This window comes from Saccoglossus kowalevskii, chromosome 19 (genome assembly GCF_978046115.1).
Source record: "Saccoglossus kowalevskii chromosome 19, keSacKowa6.1, whole genome shotgun sequence".
Classification (NCBI taxonomy): domain Eukaryota; kingdom Metazoa; phylum Hemichordata; class Enteropneusta; family Harrimaniidae; genus Saccoglossus; species Saccoglossus kowalevskii.
Window position 1 is genome coordinate 33420957 of NC_140659.1, and position 16715 is coordinate 33437671.

A 16715-nucleotide genomic window follows, 5' to 3' on the forward strand; every position below is an offset into this window, starting at 1 on the left:
TGTCAGTAAACTGGTCCGATAATCAGTGATGTGATATTGGGCATGTGTTAATGTCAGTTTTCTGGTCTGATAATCAGTGATGTGAAATTGGGCATGTATTAATGTCAGTGAACTGGTTTGATAACCAGTGATGTGTTAATGTCTGTGAAGTGGTCTGATAATCAGTGATGTGAAATTGGGCGGGTGTTAATGTCAGTAAACTGGTCTGATAATCAGTGATGTGATATTGGGCAGGTGTTAATGTCAGTGAACTGGTCTGATAATCAGTGATGTGATATTGGGTAGGTGTTAATGTCAGTAAACTGGTCTGATAATCAGTGATGTGATATTGGGCAGGTGTTAATGTCAGTGAACTGGTCTGATAATCAGTGATGTGAAATTGGGCATGTGTTAATGTCAGTAAACTGGTCTGATAATCAGTGATGTGATATTGGGCAGGTGTTAATGTCAGTGAACTGGTCTGATAATCAGTGATGTGAAATTGGGCGGGTGTTGATGTCAGTGAACTGGTCTGATAATCAGTGATGTGATATTGGGCATGTGTTCATGTCAGTGAAGTGGTCTGATAATCAGTGATGTGATATTGGGCATGTGTTAATGTCAGTAAACTGGTCTGATAATCAGTGATGTGATATTGGGCATGTGTTAATGTCAGTGAACTGGTCTGATAATCAGTGATGTGATATTGGGCATGTGTTAATGTCAGTAAACTGGTCTGATAATCAGTGATGTGATATTGGGCATGTATTAATGTCAGTAAACTGGTCCGATAATCAGTGATGTGATATTGGGCATGTGTTAATGTCAGTTTTCTGGTCTGATAATCAGTGATGTGATATTGGGCAGGTGTTAATGTCAGTGAACTGGTCTGATAATCAGTGATGTGATATTGGGCAGGTGTTAATGTCAGTAAACTGGTCCGATAATTAGTGATGTGATATTGGGCATTTGTTAATGTCAGTGAACTGGTCCGATAATCAGTGATGTGATATTGGGCATGTGTTAATGTCAGTAAACTGGTCTGATAATCAGTGATGTGATATTGGGCATGTGTTAATGTCAGTAAACTGGTCCGATAATTAGTGATGTGATATTTTATATTTTACAGATTTTGAAAGTACAAAACCCAGTCAAATAGGTGAGCAAGCTACTGGTGAAAGTGATGTGACATTAGTAGATGATATTGAGTCCAAAAATTCATCTTGCACAGAAGAGCTATTCTCTCTTTCTGATTTTTCAACTTCAAATGTTGCAGGCAGTCCTTCATATTCTCCGTTACTAAATAGTTACTCCTTAGATGACAGTGATGAAGATCTACCAGATTTTAACATCAATGGATGATTTTCACAATACTAATATTTAACACATTTCCATTATATCGTACGCCTTTGATACATGATGTTTATTTGTGGAAGAAGAAATCATCTCCACATGCATACCCCCGGTAGTTTTTAGGCATTTGCGTAGAACTGGATTTAGATATACGATGTCATTTTAAATATTACTCTGGTAAATAACTATTACTTTAAAAAAATCAAATTCCAAACCATGCAAAACTGAACAGATTGTCATGCACTATATGGACAGTGAGCCCTCAATTTCTTCCAAACTGTACAATTTTAAAATGGTGTGAATTTATAAATGGTATTCCTATGACAGGACCCTTATGCACACTATTGTACACTATTTCTTTTTTAATGGTCGCTGGTAGTTGTCAGTCTCTTCAATTTAAATTTTGTGTAAATATGCAAAATGGTTTAATCATTGTAGTAGTGTTTTTTGATGTGTATTTTACAGTGCATTATTGATGTTTAGTGGGCTAATTTTTGAATAGAATACATTATCTTGATGTAATTTTATTTAATTTCAAAGTTGAAAATAAATCACTGTCCTAAAGTTGTGTTGTTTTGTAAACATATGAAGTAATGTTGTCCCTGTTGCAAGTGTAATATGGATGTCGTCTTTGTGACCAGGTAAATCGTTTCTGCATGAATTGAGTGAATAACTGACTGTACTAGTATCAACAAAAATCAGATTTATTAAATGACTAAATTTGCAATATTTGTAAGTAAAGTGTTTAATTTTTATGGCATTACTCAATGACACTTGCAATGTATTCATGGTGGGGAAATTAGAGAATGAAGCACAAGTCAAACATGAACTTGTACAAAGAAGTGACAAACTTGTTTACATGCACCCATAATTGTAATGTTGTGCAAGCTAATATGCACCCAATTTGAAAATGATGACCATATACATGTAGAAAATTAAAATATTAGAAAATGGGATCGAGAATTGAATCCTGAATTATTCAAATTCGATCACAACTCATTTCGAGCACCAATAATAAGCTGCAAAACATAGAGCAGTTGTAACAAAATTGAGAATTAGCGCCCATAGTTTAGAAATAGAGAAAGGACAATACCAAAAAATTCCTTGCAGTGGCAGAAAGTGCACTGCTTGCGACCAAAATGAGATTGAATACGAAATGAGCTTCATAATTGAATGCATGCTGTATGAAAATGAAAGAACTGAAATATGGAAGGAAATCAGTTTAATACATTTGCAACAACATAAATACCAATTGATTACAACAAGCAATAACAGCCAAAAAATAACAAAACTAGCAAGCTACATCTAATTGTTTCAGTGCCAAGCATTACAAAAAAATACCAGCTATTTCTCTTTTTTTTAAATCCTTTTCTATTTTGCTACTTCCTCAATTTTTTGTTTTTGTTGTAATTTCCAAATCAAAATAAGGATATGATAAATGATGCAATAAAGATTATTCTTATTGTCAACATAAAAAAACAAAAAAATCCATTAAAAGACTTGATTGTAAACTTTATTGATAGCCACATATATTTTGACAAATGTACAAATTTGTTAGCACTGCTATTGTGAAGTTATCAGCCCATGTTTTTTATATCTGATGGAACAATGCTGGATATGGCAAGACAGCTGGGTGTGGTTCTCTACCTCCAGGAGGCGCTCTCACATCAATATCAATTCCCTTCACTCGTAATCGAGCTAAGCTGGCTTCATTTATATCACGGCAATCTGAAACTTCTAGTTTACGTAATTTGGGGCAACAATCGCCTAGTAATCTGAAATAACAAAAATATAAATATTGGTACAGAAAATTGGGGTGAGGACATTTGCTAAGGTGATGAAATGGTTAAATGTCTGAAACTCACTTCTCAAACATTCTCATCTACTTCACTTCAAACATCAGGTTGTATCTCTGACCACTATGCCTATTATGTAGGTGTGAATTCTGGATTACACTGGTGCTATGCTTGCCACAGCAGACTTTGCTGGTAGTTTATTACCTGCTTTGTATGTTTTCGTAATGTCATTCTTGTGTCGAACACACAGATGCAGATTTAGCCTTTCTAGCCAGATCGTCATCGTTTCTGTTCAAATCAGTCAATTTGTGGACGAGTTACGGCATTTTAAATTTTTCCTACTTTCATCTACGAAATTTATAAATGCATGATAAGCAAATTTAAAGTAATATTTCTCATTATTCCCAGATTTGTCAAATAGCAGCGTTGACAGTGTTCTTTTTTTGCGGATGCTTCGTATTTTTTGTGGATAGATTTATTTAAAAAGTTGATATGCTCACACAACTATTAAAGTAATTGAAGTCATTTAATATTCACTACAAAGCTGATAATTATCTCTGTTCTCATTTTTTGTATAATTACAGAAACATGGAAAATAAACATAGAAATTTGTGGAGATTATTTAAAGGGGAGCAAAGGTGTGGCTTTTGACACTCTGTACATGAAATTTGAGATCTATGAATGAATTCTGTTGATAAAAACAACTTGTATGTGCTGCGAAATGCCCTAAATATCGGGTATAAAACGGGCTGTGAAGCAGACAAACGCCCGCTTTGCTTGGCGTCATTTCGCCTCTAGAGGGCCAGTCAGATGATGTCAGCAGTGAACATTGATAACTGAACCCATTCATGCTAGTACGTCAATCCCATAGAAATGCTACTATGAAAGACCTTGTTAACTGACCACTTAAAAGTTGAAACATGGAGAGGTGTTGTGTTATGAATGCCACAACGATTCATGTTATGTTTCTCGAAATCCCAAATAAAAATTTGCGTTGCTGGTTGCGAGAAATCGGCGGAAGAACTAACCTGAAAGTGAAGACACATACAGCGTTCTGGCTATTGTAAACAGTGAGTAAATAAATATTGTTTCTTTCACTATCTCATTTTTCGTAATTTTTTCAAACTGCAGTACACCTAAGTCGTAAAAAATACAAAGTATGTCCCGACACAACAGTTGGGACGCAAGACATGCTCATTCTGCCTTAAACAATGCCTGTTTGGGTCCCGCTTATTGCCTTTCACGCTCGGTTGTGTCAGGATACAAGCACAAGCTGAGATACTGCCTGTACCTCCACCACCAGGGCTAGGGTCAAGTGTGTCCCATTCTCCTAGTGATCTCTCCTTTAGAGGGTCAGTGGGGGGACAACTCACATCAGTGGGAAAGGGAGCATCCACTTTTTTAATAAAGGGGGCTCTATCCCTGGAACGGATCGCCTTACGCGTCCTCTTCCATACCCCCCCCAGGCTCGGGCTAACCAGGCATTGTTTCCTGCGTCTTTCCAAGCCGTGCAGAGTGCCCCCACTTATGACTCTGCGAGGGGACTCCAGTGTTGGTACCCCTGTACAGGGCGGTATGCAACCCTCTTATGGGGTGCAGCTACCATTTCTCCAACAGGAGGGGGGGTGAGCGCTTTGTCGTTTCTCGTCTCATCTTTGTCGGGGCAGTCACAGGATACCCAACCAACCGGAGCCCAGCTGTCCCTTACTAATATGCAGTTAAGGTTGCAGCTTGTGAACCAGGCAGTGATGGCCGCGAGACTTGTACGCCCGTTGGCCAACTCCCCTGAGTGCCTCGTGTGACCCAGGCTATGGAGGAGGCTCAGAGGGTGATGGAGGGGTGATTGGTACCCTTCGGGAGAAAAGGACAAACAGCTTAAACCTGGTTTTGGAGCGGTCACGTCCAATGCCTTCCGTTGGGTGAATCGATATCCCATTGGGGCTATATGAACCGATGATAGGTTCCGGTGTTGGACACTCACGTGGTACCACAGTCTCTCCATAGGTTCCCTGTCCTTATCCCGGTACCCATACTTTTGTTATGGCGGGTAGTGCAGATCGAGAAGGCCACGTTGCGTGGTCATTTGACCGGCACCAATGCCTACTAGTGCATAGGGCTTTACGGGCGGAACTTAGACCCATCAAGTTTATAGAATGGGCTGCTTTAGTGTTAGAGCGTCAGCTCAACAGCAAACCTCGATCCTCGGGCAGATGGGCCAGTCCCTGGCGACGCAGAGAGTCGCTATGTGTGATATCTTGTAAGTCCATACTGCCCTCTTGACAGGAGCGGTTTCGACTGAGCGTGAGGCAGTTCTGGGTCTGTGCGCCTATCCTAATCCGTGACCGGCTATTTAGTGGACGGTTAGTGGATGCGGTGAATGGTTTGGCGGTTGCTGAGGATCAGCGTATCCAATTTAAGCAATTGTCCCTGTTGGCCAATGTAGCTAGTCCTTCTTGTCAATGGTTCTAACTAAAACTACAAGGCAGCCCAGGCAGTAAGTCCTCCGCTCTGAGCCACAACCAGCGAGGATCAAAGCGCTCATAGTCTCCTTCGAAGGGGCAGAAAAAGACTAGTAGTGGGAAGCGTCAGAGAAAGCCCAAGAAACGTTGTGGTGTTGGTGGTGGGTGTTCTGACACTTCTGGGGACCAGGGGGCCGCGAAGTCTCTTTGAAGGTTCGCCGGCTGCCTGGACATGGATGGTGGTACGACTCCGGGTCTCCCTCCCCAGAGTCCTCGGGCTCAGTCTCCCCCTCTTCGTCCTAACATACTGGAGGCTGGAGTTCGGGTAGCACTAGCTCCGAATCCCCGTCCGCTCCTTCCAATGGGATCGTGCCTTATGTAGCACATACCAGCTTGGCGCAGGGTATCAGATTCCTCTTCAGTCTCCTCCTCCTCTGAGTCCTCACCCTCCCTCAGGTCTTTTGTCGAGGGATGAGGTCAAGGCGGGGACGATCCGACAGGAAGTAGCAAGCCCCGTATTTATTGCCAGGGTTCTTTCCCACATCTTCCTTGTTCCCAAGAGTTGGGGGGGGGGGGTGGCGTCCAGTTCTAGACTTCAGTCGCCTGAACGGGTTTGTGGAACTTAAGCGCTTCCGGATAGAAACACCAGCGGGCATCGCTGGATATGAGCGACGCTTACCTCCACATTATGATTCACCACTCATGCAGCCGGTATCTCAGATTCCCATCTGAGGGCAAAGTTTACCGCCTTTATTTTCGGTCTGTGCACGGCACCGTATGTCTTCACCAGTGTGCTAAGACAGGTGACCCAGCTGCTACACTGGTCGTCTGCCTATCCGAACCCACATCTTGACGACTGGTTATTACACAACTGAGACAGGGAGGCTTTAGTGGAGCACGTGCTTTTGACGCAGATTCTCCTCCATGAGTTGGCCTTTTCAATAAATATTGCCAAGTCCAACCCAATACTATCCTACAGCCTGGTTTTTCTGGGTATGCAGTTCGACATGGATCAAGGGCTTGTTCACCCTCGCAGGAGCGATGCAACTCTCTTGTAGAGTTCACCAGCCAACTCCTGTCGTCGGGATTGGTGTCGATACACGAACTGATGACTTCAGTTCGTCGTCTGCCTCTCCGGTCTCATCCAATTCAGAGGTGCTTACAGGATCCACATGCGAAACCTGACGTTCAGGGGTTCGATCATCGGACCAAGCAATGACTGCCCTCCTTTGGCGGAACGACACATGGTACTTGGAAACAGGAACTCTCCTAGATCCGACGACTCCCTCGCTGACTCTCATTACAGATGCGTCGCCCCAGGGATGGGGCTGTCCGCATATTTAGGCCGCCACATCTATTGGTTGGAGTTGCAGACCGTCCTACTGTCTGAAATTTTTCAGGGAGTCGCACACCATCACAGAGTCCTGCTTTGGACAGACAACACCTTAGTAGTGTCAAGGAAAGGAGGGACACGTTCCCCCATGTTGTCAAAGCTAGCGGAGGAGATTCTCCTTTGGTGCCTGGATAACCCGGTTGAGCTATCGGCTTACCACCTCCCAGGGATACGCAACAGTGCTGTAGACGCCCTCTCGAGACGTATCCAGTTCCAGAACACCGAGTGGCAGACCACCCCCCTCCCTAATGGGTGGCGGACCTGCAGTTTTGTCTCTGGGATGGGCCCCAGATAGTTCTGTTTGCCAATCACTGGAATGCCAAGCTCCCGGCGTACGTGTCACTCCTCTCAGAGACGAGCGCTTTCGCCATGGACGCTCTATCCATCTATGCTTACGCTGTTCTACCCTTCCAAGTGGGAGCCAAGTGTTGGAGAAGTTGTGACTCAAGCCCACCTGTCTTCTGACTTGGGTGGCGCCCAATTGACCTGTGAAGGTCTGGCTCCCAATGTTGCTGGAACTTCCAGTTGAGTCGCCGAATCTCCCGGATCTGTTGTCCCAGCCGGACGGCACTCTACCGATGAGCCCGCTCTATTCCATATTCACGCGTGGAGGCTGTCAATAAACCAAGCACTAGGCTTTTCTGCAAAGTTGTCCAAGTTCCTCGCTTTGGCACAGTCGGACGGCACCAGACATTTGTATGAATCCAGATGGAGACCGTACATTGATTGGTGTTACGGAAGCTAATCCTCCTGACTGGTACTTGTTGTTGGTCTAATGGCGTTACGACCCCCCCTGGAGCCTATGGATAAGGCGAACACGAAGTATGTCACTATGTAAACAGTTTTTTCTTTTGGCTTGAGCGTCAGTCGCTTACCCTGGAGACAGGTGATGTTTTGTTGACGATTGGGCCAAAATCGTCTACAGTATTGAAGCCGTAGCTGTAAACATTCATCAAAATGTATCAACATTCTGTACATTATACAATAACTCTTTATTAAAGTGATTGAGCTGATTTGGACTGGAATAAAATATTTTTTATTTGGAACACATCGCAATTGATCAGGAAATATTTGTTTGCTCCAGTTTTCTGCGTCGATGCCGTGGGCTGGTGACCGTTATACAATTGTTTACAGTGTTCTAATCATTACGATTTACTTATTTGTTTGCTTCCATTCTAGATAATTATGCTCAGTGTTTGATGTTAAATTGAAGTGATGACTGTATAAACGAACTTTGGCTGGCGAAGATTTATCAGGAAGTGTACATATTTGTTAGAAGTGAAACAAAATATTCAATGTAATGAAAAAAATTGTAAAATGCTGTGGAATTTCTTTTGTAAAAAAAAATATACTAGCAATTTTCTATTAATGGTTTATTCAAGTGAGCAAAATATAATGTACAGAAAGATTGCACGTAGAGTATCGCTACACTGAAAAGTAAGCAACCGACAGCCTGTATAAAAGAGGGCTGTGATTGGCTGTTACTTACGCGAGATTTGAACGGGACTTACATAGGCGTCGGATCAGATGTATGTAGGGCGAAATTAAAAAAAAATCTCAAAATCAAAGTAAAGTAATAAAATAAAAAGGCATTAATAACAAAAGTAATAAAAAATAAAATTAAAATAAGTTTATAGCCAAAATAATTAAAGCCTGTACACTACATCAGATTTTAATCAGATTGCCTCCTTTGCTTGACGCTGCCGGTTTTGTTTGGCGCTATCAAACCCCAGCAATACACTGCTTTGATGCATTAAAATTGTTGGGACCCTATTTCATTGTTCAGTCGACCGGCATTAGTAAGCCTCCCCATATTGGGGGGTCTACTTTCGAGGCACTCAGTCCCTGAAAGTCGCCTAAGTGGTTTTATCCTGGGCCAAGACTCTTTGTTAGTGAGTAGTTTTGATTTCTCTCAGTTTTTTGACCTTTTTTTTTTTTGTGTTGAAAAATATACATTTCAGCTGTCGGAGCTTCCCTACCTCCCTCACTAGTAATAAATGGAATTTATTATTTCCACGGTCTTTCTGGTAGGTGATGTAGTAAACTATTAGGGTTGTAAAAACCTGTTTGTTTACTTAATCATACCTACCAGAAAGTCTGTAGAAAAACGCCCACCTCACCACAAGCTTTCGGCAGCCCGTTGGTGCAGCGGAAACGTTTGTGAGAATGATTGGATCAGGCCTCACGAGCATCCTGATAGTGACCCCTTAGGAGAAGCCTGTAGTTAATCTGTAGTTAAGCCTAACGAGTAATAAATGGAATTTATTATTTTCATGGACTTTCTGGTAGGTATGATTAGGTACAGAAACGGGTTTGGACAACCCTAATAGTTTAGTACAAGCGATCATATATTTGTATTAAAACACACTAGTCAAAATAAATACATTTACGCCTGCTTCATAGATTTCGAAACGGCATTTGATTCAATTTGGCGTCAAGGTCTTTTGTACAAACTCTTAAAAAATTGTATTTCAGGAAAATTTCACAAAATCATCCAATCAATCTGCACTACTAGTAGCTCATCGAGTTGTATAAAATTAAAATTAAAAAATGGCTTAACAGAAGCATTCCCATTCCAAAGAGGCGTCCAACAAGTCCATTACTATTTAATATATGTCAACGATATTGAATAATATTTAGAAAATTCAAACACTGATTCTCCTTCTTTACTAAATAGTAATCTTCCCTGCCAGATGATCTACTTCTGTTATCTAAATCAAACACAGGTCTTCAAAATGCTTTAAACTTTAGGTATTTATTGTGAAAAATGGCAACATATCATCAACATATCAATATAACCAAAGTTATTATATTCAATATAACAGGAAAAACTCACCAAGCATAAATTTCATATTAATAATGTTGAACATGAAACAGTTTCTAATTATTCTTACCTGGGAGTCAAATTAAGTAGTTCAGGCAAGCTCCATACAGCACAAGATGATTTAGCAAATACAATGTAGGGCTTTGAAAGCATATTTTAAAATAAAACAACTTTTACACAGTGACATTTATATCCCTGTCAAAACATATCTAATCAAAGAAAGCTTAGAAAGAACTCCCGTGTGCTGTGAGTATTGGAGACACATTAAAATTAATTCAAAATTTAAGATTTGCTTTTCAAACGAGAAGCTTGGCAACTAATTTTTGTCTATTTGAGATGCATAACATGAAAAAAATGTGATTCACATTATCAAAATTTATTATACATACAGAAAATACATTTGATTTTTCATTCATGGTTTTTAGTCTAATTTATTCTAGAGCACCTCTGCGATGAATTCAATTTAAATCTGATTTTTTTAGATGGACTAATAATAGATAATCAATATGCATGTTTATCAACATTAAACTAATCATGTCTGTGGATTACCTCAATGAACCAAATTAATTATTATACAAATTAAGCAATTATTATGCATAGATTTAGGTTGCATATTGTCTCAGGGTGCACATGTACAAAGTTTCATTATAATGTGATGATTAATCCTACCTAAATTAGTGGAAAGCGAAAAGTAAATTATTATGCAAATTAGGTAATTATTATAGATGTATACAAATCTAAAACTAATTAGATCATCACATTGTGTTAGTGTACATACGTACCAAGATTCATTGTTAAGATAAGTACTGTCACAGACCATCTATGTACGAAGTTTCATTGAAATTTGATTATAACCAAATATTATGATTTATTGTGCAAATTAGGTAATTAATATGATCTGATTATAATTCAAAACTGAGTGGGTCTGTGCATTGTTCTGGAGCATCAATGTACCAAGTTTCATTGAAATGGAATAATTAGTACATGTGATATCAGTGTAAAAGATGAAAATTGGCTAATTATGCAAATTAGATAATTAATATGCACTAATTTTAACCTAAAACTAATCAGGTCTGTGCATTGTCCTAGAAAATCTATTTACCAAGATTCATTGAAATGGGATAATTAGATAATTAGTCAGTGTAAAAGCCAAAAATTAACTAATTATAGTTGTTTAATATGCACACAATTTTACTTAAAATTAATCAGGTCTTTGGATTGTTCTAGAGCATCTATGTACCAAGTTTCATTGAAAAGTAATGAAGTACCGGTAATAGTGCTTGAAATATCAAAAGCTGAACATTAGGTAATTAATATTTCACATATGTTTATCGTCCTATGTATCTATGTAAGTTTCATTGAAATGTGATGATTAGTACTTAAGATATCAGTGGAAAAGACAAAAATTGACTAATCATTATGCAAATAAGGTTAATTATATGCATGGATTTTTACCCAAAACTAATCACATCTGTACATTAGTCCAGAGCATCTATGTACCAAGTTTTATCAAAACTAATGAATGGCTCTTTAGATATCAGTGGAACAGTAAAGGAACAGCTGAAAATTTTCAACCAAAACCTAATCAAATATGCACATTAGCCCAGAGCATCTACATTGTATACACCAAGTTTCATTAAAAACCAACATACGGTTCTTGAGATATCAGTGGAATGGACAGGCACACATACAGACAGGGTAACTGTTTGTGTGACTATTATAAAACCAGTTTTACTGTACTGCACTGAGATCTGGTCAAGCAACAATATTAAATCAAAACAAAATATTTTCAACAACAATAACCCAGCAGAAAAAATACACATTAAATTTCTCTTAAAAGTAAATTGCAAATCATCTAACATAGCATGCCTGATGGAGTTGGGTCGCTACCCTCTCACTGTTACTAGTACAATTCAGATGGTAAAATATTGGATAAAAATATCACAGAAGCCAGAATACACTCTTCTAAATGAGGCATATAGACTAGGTATCACTCTAGACAAAGCTGGCACACCAAACTGGGTGTCAAGCATCAAACAAACTTTAAATTTGGTAAACAAGGATGACATCTGGAAAAACCACACTCCTAAAACTATTAACAAACTTATTACCACAGTCAAGGAGAACATAAAACAGACATTTCAAAGTCACTGTGATAACTTTCTATTCGATGACAAAAAGGGAGGCAACCATAGAAACAAACTACGCACTTACAGATGCATTAAAGAGAAAGTTATCTTGAAATAGTCAAAAATCCATTCCATAGGTCAGCATTGACAAAATTAAGGATAAGTGCACATACTCCACAAATTGAGAAAGGCAGATACACAAACCACGCCTTACAAGATAGAAAATGTCAAATTTGCCAGAATGGAGAGATTGAGGATGAAAAACATTTCCTCCTAACGTGATCACACTATGATGCATTAAGACAAGACAGCCTAAACAAATGTTTTGCAACACCGACCAATCAAAACAAGCAAGAAAAACTAGTAAATATACTTAAAACAAAAGACAAAAACATGTTAATTAATTTAGCCAAATTTGTATACCAAGGCTTCTTAATGAGAGAAAACTACATTAAATCTAATAAAAAAAAATGTTTTTGCTTTGTTTTGTGTTTTTGTTCTCTAATGTTCAACATTTAACTTTATTGTATCACGAACAATATCTGAATTAAGGTTACATTTATCAATAAAGATTATTATTATTATTATTACACATCGGTATGTCACGGGATGTACACCAATCTCACCCCCAATACATTCAATTTCACTGAAAATGGAGAACCTACCTTTGCAAACACGTCTGTTATGCTGCCTTCTTGAAGTTCCTGCAATCAAATATGGCTACTACTTCTTCTACTAACTAGTGAAGGAAACCACTGAGCCGAACAAAATATAAACAGTAATATAATAACTTACAGATCTAATCTAAGGCAAAATACTTTATTTTAGCTGGAATTTATATTCACTGAAAAGACTTTTTGGGTGTTTTGTATGGAATTTATTTTGATTGATTTAAGACGAGTTGAAAGTAAAATATAGGAAACAAGCCATGCATGGCACAGTCCCCGTTAGTTATCAAATTTAAAATATATAGTTTTGTTTATAGTAATATAGCAGGAATATAACCATGTCAGGAATATGATTTTTTTAACATTAAAATGATTGAAATTTGTATCTGATCGTCAAACAAGTACTTGTCCATATTGAGAGAAATTGCTCTGGAACAGCATTCAAAATCAGCCATTTTGAATACATGTATATATATAACATGATGTATAACGAATATATAAAATTTGAATATAATCAGTCAAAGCATTCAAGAGATATGGCTCTAGAAGCCCAATCATTAAAACAAAATGGCCGCCAGACAGCCATTTTGAATCCGATCTGAAAAATAAATGATGTGCATCAGGAACCTGTAATGTCTGATATATGTACCAAGTTTGAACGAAATCCATCCATAAATGCCAGAAATGCTTGATATTTGATGATTGTTTAGCACAAAAAAGGCCACCATTTGGTCATTTTAAATAGGATCGTCAAACCAATATATCTGTCTATCTATGACATGATGTATAATGAATATTTAAAATTTGAACATAATCAGTGAAACCAAGTCAGAGATATGGCACGAGAACCACATTCATTAATACAAAATGGCCGCCAGTCGGCCATTTTGAATCTTATCTAAAAAACAAAATTATTTGCATCAAGGTCCCATAATGTCTAATGTATATACCAAGTTTGAACAAAACCCATCAGTAAACAGCCGAGAAATGCTTGATTTTGATGATTTTAGCACAAAAATGGCCGTTATTCGGCCATCTTGAATCAGATCGTGAAACAAATTGATGTGCATATGTATAATATCATGTATGGTGTATGTGTAAAGTTTGATTGTGATTGGTCAAGGCATTTCTAAGATACAGGTCCGGACGCACGCACACACGGAGGTCAAAACATAAGTCCCCGTTTTCGGACTGCGTCCGAACGGGAACTAAAAAGGTATACTCTCTGGATTCTATTTTAACTAAATCATTCCTTCAGCGAAAATAAAGTATTTTGCAGTAATTAATTTATTCTGAGTATGCGCAGTTGTTCTGTCAATGTTGCTGGGAGAGGTAATTTTTGATGAAAATCATGAAAAATATCCACTTAGGATTTTCAGATCTGGAAAAAAAATTGTTGCATGGTCAAAAGATTATTGTTCATCAACCTGCTTTCATTGATATCTGCTGCAGAATTTCTGAAACAATTTTGAAGACGGTAAATTAAAAACCCGAATTAGTAGTCCCTTTTCCAGGCTGCACCTGAATGGGGAATAATAAAGCACAGTGCCTCTATTTGTGAATAAAGCTTAAAATAAAACTTACCGTATGACTGAATTTGTAATCCTCCAACAACCCTGAATATTAAGATGTTCAAAAGCAGAACAAGTTCTTGCCAGCATGTCGATTACAACATTTGTTATGCCATATATTTTTGCTAAAGAAAGATATTTCAGTCCAGGATGAGATATTATTAATACCAAGATAGTTTCATCATCAAGTTCCCAGCAGCTTGTCAAGTCAACATATTGTAGACACTCACAGTTCATTGCGAGGACAGCCAAAGCTGGAGCCTGCACCCAGTGGCATCCATGCACAGAAATGTAACGCACAACTGATGTGATGTGATATTGGGCGTGTGTTAATGTCAGTGAACTGGTCTGATAATCAGTGATGTGATATTGGGCAGGTGTTAATGTCAGTGAACTGGTTTGATAATCAGTGATGTGATAATGGGCATGTGTTAATGTCAGTGAACTGGTCTGATAATCAGTGATGTGATATTGGGCGTGTGTTAATGTCAGTGAACTGGTCTGATAATCAGTGATGTGATATTGGGCAGGTGTTAATGTCAGTGAACTGGTCTGATAATCAGTGATGTGATATTGGGCAGGTGTTAATGTCAGTGAACTGGTCTGATCATCAGTGATGTGATATTGGGCAGGTGTTAATGTCAGTGAACTGGTCTGATAATCAGTGATGTGATATTGGGCGTGTGTTAATGTCAGTGAACTGGTCTGATAATCAGTGATGTGATATTGGGCGTGTGTTAATGTCAGTGAACTGGTCTGATAATCAGTGATGTGATATTGGGCAGGTGTTAATGTCAGTGAACTGGTCTGATAATCAGTGATGTGATATTGGGCAGGTGTTAATGTCAGTGAACTGGTCTGATCATCAGTGATGTGATATTGGGCAGGTGTTAATGTCAGTGAACTGGTCTGATAATCAGTGATGTGATATTGGGCAGGTGTTAATGTCAGTGAACTGGTCGATAATCATTGATGTGAAATTGGGCAGGTGTTAATGTCTATAAACTGGTCTGATAATCAGTGATGTGATATTGGGCAGGTGTTAATGTCAGTGAACTGGTCTGATAATCAGTGATGTGATATTGGGCGGGTGTTAATGTCAGTGAACTGGTCTGATCAACAGTGATGTGATATTGGGCAGGTGTTAATGTCAGTGAACTGGTCTGATAATCAGTGATGTGAAATTGGGCAGGTGTTAATGTCAGTAAACTGGTCTGATAATCAGTGATGTGATATTGGGCAGGTGTTAATGTCAGTGAACTGGTCTGATAATCAGTGATGTGATATTGGGCAGGTGTTAATGTCAGTGAACTGGTCTGATCATCAGTGATGTGATATTGGGCAGGTGTTAATGTCAGAGAACTGGTCTGATCATCAGTGATGTGATATTGGGCAGGTGTTAATGTCAGTGAACTGGTCTGATAATCAGTGATGTGATATTGGGCAGGTGTTAATGTCAGTGAACTGGTCGATAATCAGTGATGTGAAATTGGGCAGGTGTTAATGTCTATAAACTGGTCTGATAATCAGTGATGTGATATTGGGCAGGTGTTAATGTCAGTGAACTGGTCTGATAATCAGTGATGTGATATTGGGCGGGTGTTAATGTCAGTGAAGTGGTCTGATAATCAGTGATGTGATATTGGGCATGTGTTAATGTCAGTGAACTGGTCTGATCATCAGTGATGTGATATTGGGCAGGTGTTAATGTCAGTGAACTGGTCTGATAATCAGTGATGTGAAATTGGGCAGGTGTTAATGTCAGTAAACTGGTCTGATAATCAGTGATGTGATATTGGGCAGGTGTTAATGTCAGTGAACTGGCCTGATCATCAGTGATGTGATATTGGGCAGGTGTTAATGTCAGTGAACTGGTCTGATAATCAGTGATGTGATATTGGGCATGTGTTAATGTCAGTGAAGTGGTCTGATAATCAGTGATGTGATATTGGGCATGTGTTAATGTCAGTGAACTGGTCTGATAATCAGTGATGTGAAATTGGGCAGGTGTTAATGTCAGTAAACTGGTCTGATAATCAGTGATGTGATATTGGGCATGTGTTAATATCAGTGAACTGGTCTGATCATCAGTGATGTGATATTGGGCATGTGTTAATGTCAGTGAACTGGTCTGATAATCAGTGATGTGAAATTGGGCATGTGTTAATGTCAGTAAACTGGTCTGATAATCAGTGATGTGATATTGGGCAGGTGTTAATGTCAGTGAACTGGTCTGATCATCAGTGATGTGATATTGTGCAGGTGTTAATGTCAGTGAACTGGTCTGATAATCAGTGATGTGATATTGGGCATGTGTTAATGTCAGTGAACTGGTCTGATAATCAGTGATGTGATATTGGGCATGTGTTAATGTCAGTGAACTGGTCTGATAATCAGTGATGTGAAATTGGGCAGGTGTTAATGTCAGTAAACTGGTCTGATAATCAGTGATGTGATATTGGGCATGTGTTAATGTCAGTAAACTGGTCTGATAATCAGTGATGTGATATTGGGCAGGTGTTAATGTCAGTAAACTGGTCTGA

The 16715-nt window shown here is 38.9% G+C and overlaps 1 protein-coding gene across 1 annotated transcript; it reads right to left on the bottom strand.

Moving 5' to 3' along the window:
- Window positions 1-2589: 2589 nt before the first annotated feature.
- Window positions 2590-14456, bottom strand: LOC146731478 (uncharacterized). The gene is made up of 2 exons (XM_085493512.1): window positions 14186-14456; window positions 2590-3107 (listed from the first exon to the last, which is right to left on the bottom strand). The coding sequence occupies exons 1-2, from the start codon at window positions 14407-14409 to the stop codon at window positions 2924-2926; spliced, it is 408 nt and encodes a 135-aa protein (XP_085349638.1). The 5' UTR covers window positions 14410-14456; the 3' UTR covers window positions 2590-2923.
- Window positions 14457-16715: the final 2259 nt, after the last annotated feature.

What these genes read in the sequence shown, in the direction of transcription:
- LOC146731478 (XM_085493512.1), bottom strand. Translation starts at nt 14,409, where the DNA reads ATGAACTGTGAGTGTCTACAATATGTTGACTTGACAAGCTGCTGGGAA. An exon ending in ATTACAAATTCAGTCATACG is followed by an intron (nt 3,108 to 14,185) that starts GTAAGTTTTATT and finishes TTGTTATTTCAG; the next exon opens with ATTACTAGGCGATTGTTGCC.